Below are 19560 nucleotides of genomic sequence, written 5' to 3'. Positions count from 1 at the left end.
CATGCTAACACACAACCAGTATTGTGCACTTATGTAGAACACACAGATCTGTATATGCATAATGGGTTGTGTTTGTTTCTGCATCCACAGTGAAAAGCAAATCTGTTGAGTTCTACGAAGAGACCAGAGAGGAGGTGATTCAGAGAACAGAGCAGAAACTACAAGTGACTGCAGAAGACACGAGACCACAGCCAATCATTGTGGAGAAGAGGACAACACAAGCAGGAGACGTTGAGGACGACTGGTTTATTATTTTTGAGGTTACTCCAAAAGAAAGAGGTACACACACTCACACGCATGACTAAACTAAAATGTAACATTTTTATCATACACAGTGTTTGTGTTTTTCAGTGCAAGCTTCAGCTGTTGAGGTGGTTGTGGAGAGCAGAGAGCAGGAGATTCAGAGCAGAGTGAGAAAAGAGGAGCGAGTGATTGAGGTGATGACAGTAGGCACTAGAGAACAGATAACAGTACCAGAGAAGAAGAGAATCAGCATCACACAAATCCCACAGTTTCCAGTGGAGCCCAGAGACATTGATGATGACTGGTTTCAGCTTTTTGACAAAGAACCTTATGAGGAGGAGAGTTTTCCATCAGGTAAAGCTCCACGCATCTCATTAAACACTATCACTGGTGTATAGAAATGGGAATCCTATATAAAATAACTAGAAACTTTAATAACACTTTCGCTAACATAATATAGTGGGTTTAAAAATTTGGGGTGTCAAGATTAATTGTTTCTTTGATGCACTGCAATGCAGACATGAACAATTCAGTAACGGTTCATTAATAGATCATCATCGGTTATTACGTAGTGACATTATCTCATATGTCGCAGTAGAAAACTATTCGAACTAGACGAGGGCGAGTAATCAAAATGCTCAAACTTCTTAAAAAGCCAACAATTGTGCACAATTCACTGCATGTGAGTTTGCTTGGTCTTTCACTGACACTGAAGTACAGCAGAACCAGAAGACACTAGTTCACTGCTGGGGAGAAAATGAAGGCTCTCTCTCTCTCTGTCTGCCTCTCTGTTTCTCTCACTTTGGATCTTTGCTAGCATGTTTGTAAGGTAACGTTTCCTCTCCTATATCACTATTAAAGTCATACTTGTGGATCCTGATACGAGTGAGTCTGTAGAGCGAGTTTTTTTCCACGGTGTCTATCATGGATGAGCTGCGCAATGTGCGCTTTATTACACGCATATAGACCGTTACCGTGCATTTTTCACTGTCTGCGTCACTCATTGGTAAACAGCACTGACAGTTTTAGAGCCAATTGCAGCCCTTTCTGTTAAGCGTGTGAACACAATGGCCAATCATAGGGATGTGAGAACATGCTAGACAATGCTCAATAGCAAGGGGAATAATATTTATATTAGTTTATTTGCTATTAATACTTGTGTTGTCTTCTGCGATTGTATTTGAGTTTTGTTCAAAGCATTCAAAAAGAGTTTTCTTTGAGCAGGTCAAATTAAAGGTACAGTTAATATATCTGACAGCTATATTAAAGGCCAACATTTCTTTACAAATAATATAATCAAATATATATCTAAATATATTTAAACATTGTTATTCAAGAATTCTTGTGTTGGGAATAAAAAAAAATTATTGTATGGAAAGCATCCTCAATGCACCGTGATGGACTGAGATATCGAATTGAACTGATAATTGGAACCGAACTGAACCATGAGACCAGTGTAGGTTCACACCCCTATAAAAAATCCCTTAGTAATGATGATGATGATGATGATGGTGAGTTTATAATGAAAGAATTTGTTTTATTTAGAATGAATCATCATCAGTTTTTGGAGTGTAAGAACTGTGAGATATAAAGATTTACATTTGCGTAGATTTTTAAACACTATTACAAGTGTATATTGGAAATTATTGAAAAATCTGATAGGAACTTGACTTTAAAATTTGTATAGACTTTCTGATGTTTTAAAATGTCATTTTTTTTAGTTTATTGGGTGTCCAAGAATATGTACTGTGCATTATTACAGCAGTTTTATTTCCAGTATATCTTAAACACTATGAATGAGTTTCTTCAAGGCCCCAAGGCCAAATTTCTTTGATTGGCCAGCTAACCCAGTGCATTGTGATTGGCTAAACATGTTAAAGTCCATTCGAATCAAAAGTTGCTGAGACTTTTATGACAGTATGTTGATGTACTTCTAAATAAAGTGAAAGATTGAGTAGGGGCGAAACTTTCTTTTGCACATTATTCCCTTGTAAACTAACTGTAAGAGAGGTTTGGTTAAGAATATTTACATACAGTTGCTATGGAAGCCCTCAAATTTATGAACTTTTAATTTTATTAACAGAAGTACCTCCACTCCAGATCCTGGAGCAAGTGCACATACTTTAATTCAAGATTAACAAAGCATTGTGTGAAATTGTTTTCAGTGGATTAACTTGCACAGATTAATCTTTCACTTTAAGAATAGTAATGTGAGCTAGCAAAATAAACATTGTAAATGTTGATTTCATGCATACTTAAAGCATGAGTCAGAAATGTAATGTCCCTTACCATCATAAAACTTCATCAATATGAAACACTCTATACAAAATATATCCATTTTTCAAATGTATGTCATATCTAAATTAATTTTTCATTTCTTTAAATGGTTACTTTACCACAGAAATTAAAAATCTTTCATTTACAAACCCTCATGTTGTTCTAAATCTTTTGAAAAATGTTATAAAATTTGAAAGATTTCTTGTCTGTTTGTGTCCATTAAAAGTCTGTTCTTCCAAAGCTCATACACATGAAAGTTATCTAAAAATAAATTCATATGAAGTGATCAGTTTAATTCAGTCTTCTGAATAAACATGAGCACTTTAAAAGATGATTTGGATGTAAACAATGCTTTTTGTCAAATACCATGCCATAAAAAGGCAAATCAAAATATTCTTAACGCATTGTGTTTGATTACAGTGCGAGGTGCAGCTGTCGAAGTGTTTGTGGAGAGCAGAGAACAGGAGATTCAGAGCAGAGTGAGAAAAGAGGAGCGAGTGATTGAGGTGATGACGGTGAGCACTAGAGAACAGATAACAGTACCAGAGAAGAAGAGAATCAGCATCACACAAATCCCACAGTTTCCAGTGGAGCCCAGAGACATTGATGACGACTGGTTTCAGCTTTTTGACAAAGAACCTTATGAGGAGGAGAGTTTTCCATCAGGTAAAGCATCACTCATGCATTTAAACACTATCACAGGTGTATAGGAATAGGGGTAATAAATAATAATTCAAGACATAATGAAAACAACAACAACCATCTGTTCGGATACAGGCCGGATTGAAGATTATGTTCACATAATCTTGATTATGTTGGGATAAGGAGAAACAGACAGACTAACATGAGCTTAGATGCCATTCAAACTACAATGTCCATTTCAGTAAGATATTTGCTAAAATAAAAACCAAATGTTGCATATACAGTGCATAATAATATGATTTGGCTGAGTAGATTAAAGTATTATATTTATTTTTAATGAATTATTAATGCCATTAGTGTGCTTTTTTATAAAGAAGGCTGAGTTGTCTATTCTTCAATAATCTCAATCGTCTTCGTTGGATTTTCAAGCCAGCCATTGTCAGTAATTTAGTGTGATCTGAACTGATCTTAAGGCCATACTGCAGGGTTGGATAAGTGATATCATTGAATGTATCAGTGGCTTTTGCGTCTGAATTGTCAAAGATAGTACTATCATCAACAAACATCAGGTCATTGCCAAATTGTTCTCAGACACTGGACTCCTTTCATTCATTTACAAGCACTAATCCTAATAGGATTGAGGCTGATGATCAGGGGTGAAAAGCATGGAGATATGATGCCCCCGGCACACTCTAGTGTAAAATTAGAAGACTTCAGACTGTTTCCCGATTGAGAAATTGCTTAGTCGGCTTGGCAAACACGGCTTGGCTGTTTTTTGTCCATCATGAAACTAATGCCCCCTTTACATTTCATGCTCAATCATAGAATAACCTAAGATGTTCGAAGGTGTATGGACAGTCAACATTCCTAAACTGTGGAGTCATACTGTAACTCAGATAGCAGCAAGATCAACATCTTACAGTTTCTTTATCATTTGTTTCTCTAACTTGGGTCAAGAATACACTTCTCAGCAGCACCCTTGAACCCTAGTTCTGAGCCAAATTTGCTTAGTTTCACCCAGGTGATTTGCAGACGGCTTGGGACTAAAATTCTGTCATTATTTACTTATCCTTATGTCGCTTCAAACCTAAAAGACTTTGGCTCGTCTTCAGAACCCACATTTTTAACCACACCTGAAGAATTCCTCTATTTATTGCAAGTCTATTAATGCAAAAACATTGGAAATAAACAAAGATAAAAAAAGCATCTATGCAAACTGAGCATTTTAATCAAAGGCTTTGTCATGTTTCACATTTAATTTAGAAGCATATGTACACAAATCAAAATATTCTTAACGCATTGTGTTTGTTTTTAAGTGCAAGGTACAGCTGTCGAGGTGTTTGTGGAGAGCAGAGAGCAGGAGATTCAGAGCAGAGTGAGAAAAGAGGAGCGAGTGATTGAGGTGATGACGGTGAGCACTAGAGAACAGATAACAGTACCAGAGAAGAAGAGAATCAGCATCACAGAAATCCCACAGTTTCCAGTGGAGCCCAGAGACATTGATGATGACTGGTTTCAGCTTTTTGACAAAGAACCTTATGAGCAGGAGAGTTTTCCATCAGGTAAAGCATCATACATGCCTTACACACACCACAAATAGGAATAATAATAATAATAATAATAATAATAATAATGATAGGAATAATAATAATAATAATAATAATAGGAATAATAATAATAATAGGAATAATAATAATAATAATAATGATAGGAATAATAATAATAATAATAGGAATAATAATAATAAAAATAATAATAATAATAGGAATAATAATAATAATAATAGGAATAATAATAATAATAATAATAATAGGATTAATAATAATAATAATAGGAATAATAATAATAATAATAATAGGAATAATAATAATAATAATAATAATAGGAATAATAATAATAATTATAGGAATAATAATAATAATAATAATAATAATAATAATAATAATAGGAATAATAATAATAGGAATAATAATAATAATAATAATAATGATAGGAATAATAATAATAATAGGAATAATAATAATAATAATAATAATAATAATAATGATAGGAATAATAATAATAATAGGAATAATAATAATAATAATAGGAATAATAATAATAATAATAGGAATAATAATAATAATAATAATAATAATAATAGGAATAATAATAATAATAATAATAATAATGATAGGAATAATAATAATAATAGGAATAATAATAATAATAATAATAATAGGAATAATAATAATAGGAATAATAATAATAATAATAATGATAGGAATAATAATAATAATAGGAATAATAATAATAATAATAATAATAATAATGATGATAGGAATAATAATAATAATAGGAATAATAATAATAATAATAATAGGAATAATAATAATAATAATAGGAATAATAATAATAATTATAGGAATAATAATAATAATAATAATAATAATAATAATAATAATAATAGGAATAATAATAATAATAATAATAATAATAATAGGAATAATAATAATAATAATAATAATGATAGGAATAATAATAATAATAGGAATAATAATAATAATAATAATAATGATAGGAATAATAATAATAATAGGAATAGTAATAATAATAATAGGAATAATAATAATAATAATAATAATAATAGGAATAATAATAATAATAATAATAATAATAGGATTAATAATAATAATAATAGGAATAATAATAATAATAATAATAGGAATAATAATAATAATAGGAACAATAATAATAATAATAGGAATAATAATAATAATTATAGGAATAATAATAATAATAATAATAATAATAGGAATAATAATAATAATAATAATAGTAGTAATAATAATAATAATAATAGTAGTAATAATAATAATAATAATAATAATAATAATATTAGGAATAATAATAATAATATTAGGAATAATAATAATAATAATAATAACAATAATAATAATAATAATAATAATAATAATGACCTTGACCTGAGTTTTGCTTAAAAACATTTTGCCATTGGGTTAAAAAACTGATCATTGATATCATGATGATGTTGAGTAGATGACAGAATTAAAATATATTTTAATGTTATGAATTATCCCTGTTGTGAATGTATTTTTGCAAGACGTCATCTTTACCTCAATCCTCAATCTTCCTCAGTATCTTTGGTCCACGTCATCTTTGGTGCAGAACTGTCTCACACACCTTCACTGAATCTTTTCTTCAGTAGATGGTTGATTGTTGCACGTCTGACAGATGTGTTCCTAGTTTGATCGTGGATAGTATTTGCTGTAGGCATCATGATTGACATATCTCAACCTTTTTTAGCTCTCGATTGAGTGGAGGCAAAGTCCTGGATTTTATACAAGAGAAAGGGAAGAATCAGGACATGTAGCAGACAGATTTTACATGTGTATGTTGCTTATTACACACACAGGCATACACAGCAGCACACAAATATCTTTACATTTGAAAAATGAAAAGATTACAGTGTAAAAGATTATTATTATCTTTATAAATTAAAAAAATGCTACCTCCTCCCATGCCATCATCACTTCAGGTGGCTTTGGTGGAATCCGACTTGATCTGTAGATGGTCTGCTCATATGGTTTAACCTAAAACATGAGCAGATCCATTTCCTTGCTAGTGAAGCGTTCAGTAGTTTTGCTTTTAAGTGTGGAAATAGACATTTTTATAATCTAGTTTCAAATGAACAATAATCTGCATATAACTGAAAAGTTATATTCTTTGGTTTTTAATTATATCACTTCATTCGAAACTATAACAGCCCAGCTATGAGTGACATTGAACCTTTGTTTTCCTGAGCGCGGGCTGAGCCAAAGTGATGCAAATGCTAAAGGCAGGGTCTCAATGACCTTCTTTGTCATTGGGTGATACTTTCAAGATGGTTGAGTGGCAGGACAGGTTCAGACTCCAGTACTTAATTTGCACGCTTTGTTTTTATGCTACTAACATGCTAATGAGATCGGGGGTGGGGAAAGGCAATTTATTCTACTGACAACAACACTTAATTTACATGCTTTGTTTAGCCATCTCCACTAAGCCACTCACCTCCTCCTAAAAACATAATATAGACTCATTTTAGACTCGCTTTCAGACTTGTGAAAAAACTTGCAGACTGCAGACCTTGTAGGAGACTCCAGTTGGCTCTTACAGACTCGTGGACTTCTTGAAGATGCTGTATGACTGGGTTCTCATTCTTCATTTTATTAAAATTTTCCAACATAAGTCCACCGTGTAAATGGCGAATGTGTCATGGCGCAACCACAACTCTCTCTTAAATGGAATGGAAGATGAGATTCTGACTGGTTTAATGGACATAACGCCCAAAACACAGCCATAACTCAATAAGAAAATAAGGACAGCCCTTTTAGACCATGTGCTGGGTGCGCAGACTGTTTCTCCCATTCTTAAAATAGCAAAAGTGGATTCGGACATGCTGTACGTGCATCTGTGTCATGCTCTTTAGATCAAAATGCACTTCTATTTTTGTTAAAAGATAGCCCTAAGTGATTAAATGAGATGAAGAACGGTGGGCTGTGGAGATTGTTGTCAGCACAGATGATTGTCATTGATAAACCAGTCACTAACATTGCCTATTATTTGATCCCCTGATCCATCTGACCGAAGTTACATATTAACGTCTCACACCATGTTAATGAGGAAGCAAGTATGTTTGTAGGATGTTCTCAGTTGGCACATATATATCTTTACATGTGATATGTGCACATATGAACACACAAATTAAAATGTTCATCAAAAATTGTGTTTGTTTACAGTGCGAGTTGCTGTTGAGGTGGTTGTGGAGAGCAGAGAACAGGAGATTCAGAGCAGAGTGAGAAAAGAGGAGCGAGTGATTGAGGTGATGACGGTGAGCACTAGAGAACAGATAACAGTACCAGAGAAGAAGAGAATCAGCATCACACAAATCCCACAGTTTCCAGTGGAGCCCAGAGACATTGATGATGACTGGTTTCAGCTTTTTGACAAAGAACCTTATGAGGAGGAGAGTTTTCCATCAGGTAAAGCATCACTCATGCATTTAAACACTATCACAGGTGTATAGGAATAGGGGTAATAAATAATAATTCAAGACATAATAAATGCAACAATAGCTGTACAAAACAATAACTAACAATAACAATAATCTGTCCGGATACAGGCCGGATCGAAGATTATATGAACCTCAGGATAAGGAGAAACAGACAGACTAGCATGAGCAATAATGATTAAAACTTTTAGTGATTTTTGCTAAAATAAGAAAAATTCCATTTTAGTAACATGAGTGTGAGAAGATAATGAAAAATCTTTATTTTGCTCAAATTGTTGTGAGTGAAAGTAAAAATACATATCAGAAATAAAGCATGAAGTGTATGTTTGCAATGTTTAAGCACTGTGTCAAATATATAGCCATGATAATAATAATTAGTCATAAAAATTACTGTTTTTTGGAGATTATTTGCTGTTTTCTGTTGATGTTTGCTGTCAATGTTGATGTTAAAACATTTAACAAAGTGATATTCATTGGCATTTTGAGTACTTGCCTAAATGTTGTTTCAGAAAACTGTACAAAAGCATTTTGATGAGTTTTATTTGACATTTGTTTTATTTATTTCTTATTTCTTATACATTCTATTGTTTTAAACTACTTTAAACTACTGAAAATGTCAGTAAAAGACCATTTGTTTAAATGTTGAGTTACATCTTCAACGTCAAAAGATCGCAGAGCAAATTCCACATCCCAGAATGCAATTCAAAAGTTCAGACTAATATTATAATAAGGCTAATAATAAAATTAGACTAATATTTCTTTAATAAATTAAAGAGGTAGTTATCATACACACAAAATGTCGTAATTTACTTATCCTCCATTCCAAACCTGTTTTGAGTTACTTTATTCTGTTAAAGACAAAAGAAGATATCTTGAAAAATGTTGGGGAAAAAAAACATTGACCACAATATTTTTGTTCTTTGTTCACATATACTGTACATGTCAATGGCTGCCTTTTTTCTCAACATTCTTCAGAATATCTTGTTTTGTGTTCAACTGAAGGAAATTATGAGGAAATATCACATTTGAACAATTTCACATTTTTCTCATAATGCATAACAGTCTCAAAAGTGCAGACAAATCACCAGTTTCTGTTCTTCTTTCAGATATCAGAAGCAGAGAATTTGAGCTTCGTGAATCGAAAGACCAGAGAGTTCAGCGTGTGGTAGAGGAGCAGAGTAGAGAGAAAAGGCTGATCACTGAAGAAAGGAGAGTGAGCACTGATGAGCGCAGAAAGGCTGTTGAAGTTCTTCCCCAAATGATTCCTGTTGTGGTTCGAGAGGTTGATAATGACTGGTTTGAGCTTCTGGACCAAACGTCTTATCAGAAGAGAAGCGTCCCTTCAGGTTAGGACAGCTGTCTGTCTTATTCTCTGTTCACTTCTGCTATTGCTTCAGTTTAGAGATGTTATAATCAGTTTAAAGATGTTATAATCAGTAATAACAAAGATACTTAGTGGTGTGAAGTAAAGAATTAGAAATACTCTAATTTTTCTCAGTAACTGTATTTTACTGAGTAGTTTAAAAAAGTAGATTTGAGTACATTTTTAATTAGACTGACCTGTACAGTGTGGAAGCATTAAAATTGTCCAAGAAGAAGCAAAATCGTTACACGCTACAACTGATAGAGTGTTTAGACAGCATGTCACTGATGAGAAGATGAAGGATGCCTACTGTAGGATGACTGAAATCGTGAAATGGCCTTAAACAATACCTAAATGCGCTACAGAATGTTATGTTTTCAAACACATGCACAAACTGCAGGTATTCTCTCAGTGTTGTGTTTGCGACGGCAACTGCTGGACGCTAATAGCTTGTTAGTCAGGGTATTAAAGTGCATAACATAAGTGTTAACCTATTGTCATAGCTAGATTTTTGCCGCCTAGGTTACACAAATTTTGTTCTGCATGTAAATGCGTCAACCTGCTTTTTGTCAGCGTATTATAGGTGTGTACACTGTAAAAAATGCTGCGTCCCATGCAGTTTCTTCATGTTGATCCAACATAAATCAATTATTCATTCATTCATTTTCTTTCGGCTTAGTCCCCTATTTATCAGGGGTCGCCACAGCGGAATGAACCGCTAACTATTCCGGCATATGTTTTTCGCAGCGGATGCCCTTCCAGCTGCAACCCAGTACTGGGAAACACCCATACACACTCGCATTCACACACACTGTAAAATATGCAGGGTTCCACACAAATTGATTAAGTTAACTTAACACTTTTAACAAATTTATGTGGATTGAACATAAAAAATTAAGTTGTCCCAATGAAATCTCAAGAATTGAGTTGTTTCCGCTCATTTTAAATAAGAAGTTTGATTGAGCAAAAAAACATATATTTTTTTAAGTGCACTATGGCCAATTTTGTTTACCCAATTCACTTATAGCCCATGTCTTTGGACTGTGGGGGAAACAGTCCAAAGCAATGGCCATGAAACAACTTAGAAGCCAATGGTCCAATTACTTTTGGACCCTTAACAAGTGGGAGGCACATATGCAAACTGCTGTAATTCTTACAGCGTGTAAAAAGCACAACTTGTTCGTTTCATTTCAAATTCACATTTTTATAGAGTCAAAAATGTTAGATTTGTGCTGATGTCCCAATATTTATGGACCTAACTGTAGGTGGAATAATTGTCATAATCGTAATATTCACTAATCTAGAGTACTTTTAGAAGGCCGGCTTTTTCCTCACTGTATTTTTAAGATGTTTTCTCTAGTTGCACTAGAGTTTGCAAAATAATGGTAATTTTACTTGAGTATGATTTTTCAGTACTCTTTCGACCACTGCTGACTAATGTCTATGATCTAAAGTTTCAGTGGCATCTGAAGAGCGCAGGATTAAAGAACAGGAGGACAGAAGAGCGAGTCAGCAGCAGATGAGAGCGAGAGAAGAGGTGGAGGAGAGGAGACTGAGAGAACCAGAGAAGCCAAAACAGGAGCTGGAAGCCAGAAGAGCTCAGCCATCTATTACTGTGCCGAAACACACACAGCCACAGATCGAAGACGACTGGTTCATTCTTTTTGATGTTTTACCTAAAGAAACTGGTACGTTCACATTTAGGTTACATCCACACAGCAACGATTGTGTCCTTTTCCTTGTGCAGAATATAACATTTTGTGTATTTCAAGATATGTCTGCGTCCATGTGGAAATGGGAAATCTGGATAAAAAACGGTGTAATATGTATGCCAGATCTATATGTGGCACTGTAATCCAACACAGACTGGATACACTAGGCTAGATGAATGCAGTGAGGATGCATATGAAGTCCTTCTCCTTCAGTGTGCTGAGGACAGACATTTCTGAAATGCTGATTTAATGTTTAAGAAACAATTTGTAAAAAATACATATATTTTTCTCTTTTGATCACTTCAACTTTTCTCACTTTTGATCAATGTAATGCATGTGTGCGTAAAATATATGTATATTTGCATATATTTTCCCAATATTGAAGTTCTGTAAACATAGAACATTTCATATTGACCTGTTGGAAAAAAATCGAAATGATAAAATTCCTATTTACAATACTGAAGAAATATATCAGTAGTTTCAAAAAATAACCCAGCAGACACACAACATCATAAGACATTAATATTATGTCGGTACATTATGCCAACATCTTAAACCAACGTCATATTGACGTCAAATAATGACATTTATTCATCAGGTATGGCAACCAAAATCCAACGTCTGATAAACATCATATTGGTAATGTCCACACGGCATCAAGCTGTAATCAAGCTGTAACATCATTAGGCGTTGATATTTTGTTGTTTTTAGGTTGCGAGTAACCAAAATGCAACGACTGTCCGACGTTGGACATTGATGTTGGCCTGATGTTGGGTTCTGATGTCAACCCCATTTTCATTTCAAAACAAACTGCAACGTCTCATGATGTTTGGGGTACATCGTCAATCAGATGTCATCTTGACGTCCTGTGCCTACTGGGAAAACGCGAATACAATTGAACTCAAAACACATATTATTGGCATAATCCCAAATCCCAAGAATTTTTTTTTTTTTTTAAGGAGTAAACAACAATTATGTACAAAAATCGAAAAGTTTCTACTTCTGTATCATGTGGTTTATTAAATAAATATTAAGTTAAAAGCTTCTCCATTTTCTATTTTTAAAGTTGCGGCAGATGTCCTTAAAGTGGACAGGATGGCTGAGGAACAGAAGGGCAGACGAGAGGAAAGGAAGTTGATACTGGAGGAAGAGAAGAGGAAACTGGAAGAAGAAAGAAGGTTGCTGGAAAAAGAGAGGAGGAGACGAGAGGAAGAGATGTGGAGGCGAGAAGAAGAGAAGAGAATTCAGATAAAGGCAGAGGAAAGACTGAAAAGAGCAGCCGTGTCAGAGGAAAGAGCAGTGCAGCTGCGGACAGAAGTGGAGGATGACTGGTATATGCTAATGGGCATTTCCCTCAAAGATTACAGTAAGTATCATGGGAGATTAGAAATGCTTGATAATTAAAATCTATATTTTTACATACAAATGTATACTCCTGTTAACATGTCTATGCTTTTTCTGTAGTTCCAAGTGCTCCATCAACACCTGTTATTTCCCCAGTGGCTCTGCCTAAACTCCGCCCACAGATCCCAGTCGAACAACCGCTGACTTCTACTCCAACCGCACAACCTGCGTCCATTACAAAAACCCATAAGGAGAGGATAAAAGACATCCTGGACATCACAGTGGAGTCTGAGGTTACAATCGCGTACACACAAAACAACATGTGAAAATATTCATGTTTCAATATTCTGAAATCATGTTTCACTTTCTCCACAGGCTGAGACTGAGTCAATGCTTATGAGGAGGGTGAGCTAATCATCCATTTCTATCATATTTCTCCTTATCCTCTTCATATTAAAACACAATCTTATTTTTATTTCATATTTACAGACGTGGACGAAGAGAACTGAAGGAGAGAGCATTTATGTTCGTCACAGTATTCTGATGCTGGAGGTTTGTGAAATGTCTAAACTTTTGTATTTTGGGGGATTTTCAAGTTTAATGATAATCCTACAAAACCAATCAAACAGATACACTTTTTTTCTGAACTTATATTTCAGGGGGAAAATAGTATTAGTAGATTTCTGAAAATTACACTACCTGACAAAGGTCTTGTCATTGATTCCAGTTGTAAGAGTAACAAATAATAACTTGACTTCTAATTGATCAATTGGAAAAGTGGCAGAAGGTAGATTTTTCAGATGAATCTTCTGTTGAACTGCATCCCAATCATCACAAATACTGCAGAAGACCTATTGGAACCCACATTGACCCAAGATTCACACAGATATCAGTCAAGTGGATGGCAACATCAACAGCCTGACGTATCAAGACATTTGTGCTGCCCATTACATTACTAACCACAGGAGAGGGCAAATTCTTTAGCAGGATAGCGCTCCTTCTCATACTTCAGCCTCCACATCAAAGTTCTAAAGCAAAGAAGGTCAAGGTGCTCCAGGAGTGGCCAGCCCAGTCACCAGGCATGAACATTATTGAGCATGTCTAGTGTAAGATGGAGGAGGCGTTGCAGATAAATCCAAAGAATCTTGATGAACTCTGGGAGTCCTGCAAGAACACTTTCTTTGCCATTCCAGATGACTTTATTAATAAGATATCTGAGTCACTGCAGAGATGTATGGATGCAGTCCTCCAAGCTCATAGGAGACATACACAATATTCTTTTTTCACTGCACGATGACTTTATATTCTATACTGTTCATTATTTCTGCTGAGCGACAAGACATTTGTCTAAGCAAAGTCAGACCTTACTGTACTTATAAAATAAATAAAAATTGTCTGCGCCAGTGGTGTAGTGGTTAGTACATTGACACATGCGCTCACAGCGACCCGAGTTCGATTGGTCCTATGCTGATCCTTTCTCTCTCTCTGCTCCCTGTGCGTTCCTGTCAATACTCTCTACTGTCCTATCAAATAAAGGTGAAAAACCCTGAAAAAATTATTTAAAAAATAAATAAATAAAAACCAAGGCATGATCATATTCTATTTTGGTAAAACAAGCATAATCTAGAGGCCTTTGCCTGTCATATAAGCCACTTCTGACACCAAATGATCAACTAGAAGTCAAGTTATTATTGGTTGTTCCTAAAACTTGGATAGGCGACAAGACTTTTGTCAGGTAGTGTATGATCATATTCTTAACCCTTGTGTGCTGTTGGGGATGTTTTCATCCACTCTGGGGTGATTTTGAGTCTTAATTTTGCCACAACTTTCTCTGTTTCATCAAATGGAATAATTTTTGGTTACCAATCTTAATTTGGCATATTTTGGGAAAATGCTTTGGAATTTTTCCAAAACTCAATACACTGGATAAATTGACTATCTTTTAGTTATGCTGGTGGCTGTTTTTGCACCATTGACAATTATAACAGAACTTTTTTATTGCATAGCCATGACACAATATGATCCTGCATTCTTTATTGTTGGTGGTTTTCCCTGTTGGGAACAGGTCAAATTTGCAACACAGCCTCATTCTGAGAACGTAGCCCTATATACATTTCTGGAGATGGAATTATGTAGCCAGAAGTGCTTATGGTTGCATTTCGTCTTTAAAGCGAAAGCGGTATGATGCCGTTTCTTATCACGCTTACCAGCTGGCCACTTACCTTTATATGGAGGGTTTTCCCGCTGTTACCAGTTTGTCCAGTTAGCTTGTCATGTATGTTGATGGACTTGAGAAGGAGAGAGGAGTTGACCTTGATGATGAGGTTCGAGTCCATCGAAGAATGGTTCCAGAAAACAGGTTAAACAAAAACAAAAGCCAAACAATAAAATAAACAAGTAAATAACAGGATGAGAATGTCAGGTGATGTTTTTTTTTCCTTAATTGCTTTTGAACAAAAACGACAAAAAAAGTACCTCCTGGGACATATTTTGCGCTTTCCAGAAAAGTATATAGCGGTACGTTTTCAAAATGAGCCTGGGTTTGTCACTTTTACTGTTGATTATTAGCTTAGAGTGCAAAAAAATAAGCACCTTAGCTCTCAGAACATAGTAAGTATATTTATGCACACGCTCAACAATTGGCTGTTTGACTCCACAGAACTCCATATAAAAGCAAGAAACATTTTTCCCAGGCCATTTAAAGGCAGGGTGCAAATTACAGGGGGGTAAGGGAGGGGATTGACCCCCGTATTTAACGATTGATCCCCCCTGAAGGATGTCAAAACAAGATGTATGGGGGGGCTGCTCTTTAATTGTGAGAAATAGTTTTCCCTGATCTGTATCTTAAATAATAACATTAATAATTAAAATAATATATAATACAAATATACGTTTGACCACCCCTATAATGGTTCATACCATTATAAGTTATAGGGGTTCATGCATAATAATCACAATAATAAACTGGTGTCTTTGCAAGAATCATTCAACAGTCTAAACCAGCAGATCTAGAGCAGATCAGCAGATCACGTTTCTTGTAAAATAGGTGTTTATATTTATATTAGACGCATAGTTTGAAATAACATATAGTTATATAACATATAAATAGTTTGAGGTTACTGTATGTCAGAATGCATTAAATATCCCTCAAAACACTGAAAACTCAATTCCGTCTTATTAATAAACTGGATGTCATTTAAATAAATACATTTGACTCACTGAAAAAAAAAGTCGACCCCCCCTAATCGCCAATGTATAATTTCCACCCTGGGTTAATGGTGCCAACTGATGATCAACAGTAAAAATGACAGATTTTACATCCTCCCAACAGGGAAAACCACCAACAATAAAGAATGCATGATTTTATTGTGTCAAGGCGTTGCGATCAAAAAAACGCTGTTATAATAAAGTCACGAACATAACGAAAGGGTTGTCAGTTTGAACAATACACAAGGGTTAATAGAATTTTTATAAACACACATTTTCAGAAGTCTATCAAACAAAACTTCTTACAATGGCTTGTCTAGTTCAATGATAATAAATGGTGTTTAGCCAGTCAAACTAATAAGTGTTCTCTATAGGACCTTGATGTGTCCCAGGAGATAATAATGAAGCACCATGCCAGTGTTACTGAACTTAAGCGTGTCTTCATGGAGGTCAAAGATGATTTCGGACCCACTGAATGGGACAGACGTCTCTCTTCATACTCCCCTACTCCCAAACCCCAGCTTCCACATGCCAACGGCGAGATACTCGTCAGAATGGGCTTGGTGAGTAACATACATACAAACATACAAATTTGTGCAGTACAATGTGAGTTATACTGGATTTATTGCTATAAAGGCCTGTAGGGGACACTTTTAGGGGCTCTATAAAAGTCAAAGTCTTACAATTATTTTAAATTTTGCAAAGAAATTTTTTAAAAGTCATATTTTAAACAGTTTTAGGTGTGAATTTGCTATGGCTTACTGCAACTATCAAAGACCAAATATTGCATAGTAATTATATGCAAGTAAAAATTGGTAAATGATGGTTTTAAAGATCACCTCTTGAGTATGTATGACACTGTTGCTCAACCAGTTGGAAAGTAACATATCATTTTAAATATACCCGAGAATGTGATTTGGTAAAATGATTAATTCTCAAAGACTGGGTAGTAAAAATGGAGCTAAATCTTAGTAAAGGTTCATGATGAACAGTGTATGACAGTGTTATTGGCCAATTGGCAGGTCATTTGTTTGTACATTATTATATAAATAGTGCTAAAGCAAGTTATTTATTTGATTTTTTTAAATTAATGAATTAAGGGAAATGATAGTAAATCGCAGTTAGATATGCTTCCCCAATTTGTTCTGCAAAATAATATTTTTAGCATTTTTTATACTGTAAATCATTATACACATACATTTATACAACAGTTCTGTCTGGTTCTTGAATCTGATTGGCTGATAGCCATGCAATATCTGCTATATCAGAACTCGTACAGCCTCCTCACCCTTTTGTAATACTCCGCCCACATAGAGTGACAGCAGATCAATAAACTCACTACAGTTTGACAAATATTGCTGCTGTTGGATAACTTTTGAGGCTTTTTTTAGTCTATAATGTAGCTGTTTGGATTGCAACTATGCAGTTTATTTATAAGGACAGTGCCTATTTTTTTTAATATTTATAATTTCTGAGATAAAGTGCATAGGCATCCATTAGCCTGTCATTGAGCAGAGCAAAGATGGTTGACGTTGTCCATTGACAAGATGGTGAAAGAGACCACATAATAAGCCCTTAGAGGAGAAAAACTCGTAATTTCTAATGACAGCTGATCAAATCATTATTAAACCAGGAAGTGACATTCTAAGTCGATCTCTCTCTTTTGTATGTTGCAATGCTGTATTTATACCATAGTAATTGTAGTGTATTGAGTGTGAGATGGGACTCATATCAGGAATGTATATTGTGTTGGCCACTCGTTGTATAACCCTGAGTTACTTTTTGGTTGGCTATCTGTTTGTTACTAATGAGTCCCGTTTTCGTTACTGCAGAGTAGTCCAGTAAAAAGAAAGCAGAAATGCCTGCAAGTGTTTAAAGTTAGCATTTTTGCTTATCGCAAACACGACAATAATCTGCTAATGTTTGCACTGCTTTGGCATTTTCCAGACTTAATTATTGTGATTTCCCGATTTCAACAGAGAAATACTGGGAAATGTCTGTAGACTGATGGCATTTTATGACTTTTAGCCTTATAATCTAAAGTGTCAGCAAAATTAACTGTTTTGTCATCACTTTAGACATTACGCTAGAGAATCATTTAAACTCTATAATGCACTCTTCATAGCTCTAAAGTGACGTTGGTGAAGTGGCAATGGTTTCTGCTGTTCTGATGTCAGCTGCAGATGTGAATGAATGGTGGAAGAAAGTAGTTCCTATTATAAAAGGGTTTTTAGACTCTCTGAGTGTGACTTTCTTTTTTATAGACACGATTATGCCGTCGAACTGTTGTATAAATGCAATATCACACTCGTAGCAGTGCCATATGGCTGTTTATCACCACTGGTGGGACACTAAGCATGCCTCCTACCAGTGCCGATATACAGCCATATCACACTGCTACTTGTGTGATATTGCTCATATTTAACTCCAGTATTTAAGTTTTTTTAATTTACTGTAAAAATCTTCTTTTGCAGATGGATGAGAATGGCAAAACGATCCTGCTTCGCACACAAGAACAAATATTTGCTTGAATTCAACCTGCTTAAACATTTAATTTTTATGCATTTGCATATAATCACTGCCGAATCATTTAACGATGGGAACATGTAAAGAAAAAAAACAGCTTCGCATGTTCTTAGAACATAATAATAATAATAATAATAATAATAATAATAATAGTAATAATAATATCTTCTGCAGTGGTTATCAGTTTCATCAATGTAATTTACAGGATGATAGTATGTCTACTGAATGCAAAGCATTATGGAGTTTTAAGTTAAAATCGAAATACAAATGCCAGGCTTACATTTAGTTTATTTCACCCGCTTACACCTATTCACTTGTAATCCAAAGAAATAAAAGCTGTCATGTGCACTGACCTTTTTTGACTTGTTTTTTTTTTTGAAGAAGAAATATGGTCAGTATTGGGCACACTTCCCATTTTTATGTGTAAATAGAATTTGAAAAAAGTTTTTAAAAATAGATCAAATAAAGAAATATATTTAGGATTTTTTGGGATAACTTTAGGAGGTTCATTGCACTGTGCCGACCCTTGACAAATCAGGGACTAAGCTGAAGGAAAATGAGTGAGTGGATTAATCGAACAATGGTTTATAGCTAATAATAAAATCTCTGAAAATTCATTCTTTATCAGTTTCACTTCATGTATAACTTATTTTGTTTTAAGAATTTGTTGACAAATAAAACAACAAATAATTTGTAGCAAGTAAAAACTTTTGAAACACATTTTAGTCTGAACTAATGGGATTATATATATTTGGTGGCAAACAGATGGATATTTGTGATGAAGACAGTTCTCTTTAACTTTGCAGTTGTTGTTTTGAAATACACTCAAAAATGTTGTATTTGCTTGTTCAAAGTAATTTAAAATGAGCTGAATCAACTCAACTTTTGAGATTTCGTTGGGACAAATTAATTTATGTTCAATCCACATAAATTTGTTAAATCTGTAAGTTAACTTAATCAAGTTGTGTTGGGACAACATGAATGAATTGTGTGGAACCCTGCATTTATTACAGTGCATCATCCATCATTTGAGTCTCGTCTGACCATGAAAACCAACCTAACCTCCATCTCTTATTGAACAGTGAACTGGCTACCTGTACTGTACTGTAAACAGTATCTACTGGTTTTGTTGCAATCATGCAGTTCAGAATCAACTTACAGATCAATACAGAGCATTACTCACAACTCTGACCGCA

General features: G+C 34.4%; 1 protein-coding gene across 3 annotated transcripts in view; it reads left to right on the top strand.

The window, feature by feature from the left end:
* epb41b (erythrocyte membrane protein band 4.1b) overlaps positions 1-18734 on the top strand; it is a 28679-nt gene extending 9945 nt beyond the window's left edge. For 2 of the 3 annotated variants that reach the window (XM_056475649.1, XM_056475648.1), the window contains 13 exons: positions 91-279; positions 352-597; positions 2941-3186; positions 4479-4724; positions 7941-8183; positions 9319-9558; positions 11030-11263; positions 12354-12653; positions 12752-12924; positions 13007-13036; positions 13121-13183; positions 16213-16401; positions 18313-18734. In XM_056475649.1, coding sequence (XP_056331624.1) covers positions 91-279; positions 352-597; positions 2941-3186; positions 4479-4724; positions 7941-8183; positions 9319-9558; positions 11030-11263; positions 12354-12653; positions 12752-12924; positions 13007-13036; positions 13121-13183; positions 16213-16401; positions 18313-18369 — 2456 coding nt within the window. In that variant the 3' untranslated portion in view covers positions 18370-18734. The remainder of the gene's footprint in view (positions 1-90; positions 280-351; positions 598-2940; positions 3187-4478; positions 4725-7940; positions 8184-9318; positions 9559-11029; positions 11264-12353; positions 12654-12751; positions 12925-13006; positions 13037-13120; positions 13184-16212; positions 16402-18312) is intronic. The other variant, XM_056475650.1, reaches the window with a different exon arrangement.
* The last annotated feature ends 826 nt before the right edge of the window (positions 18735-19560 follow it).

Source organism: Danio aesculapii, chromosome 16, assembly GCF_903798145.1.
Source record: "Danio aesculapii chromosome 16, fDanAes4.1, whole genome shotgun sequence".
NCBI lineage: Eukaryota > Metazoa > Chordata > Actinopteri > Cypriniformes > Danionidae > Danio > Danio aesculapii.
Note: the sequence above shows the minus strand (reverse complement) of the source record. Positions and strands in the feature narration are given on the sequence as shown.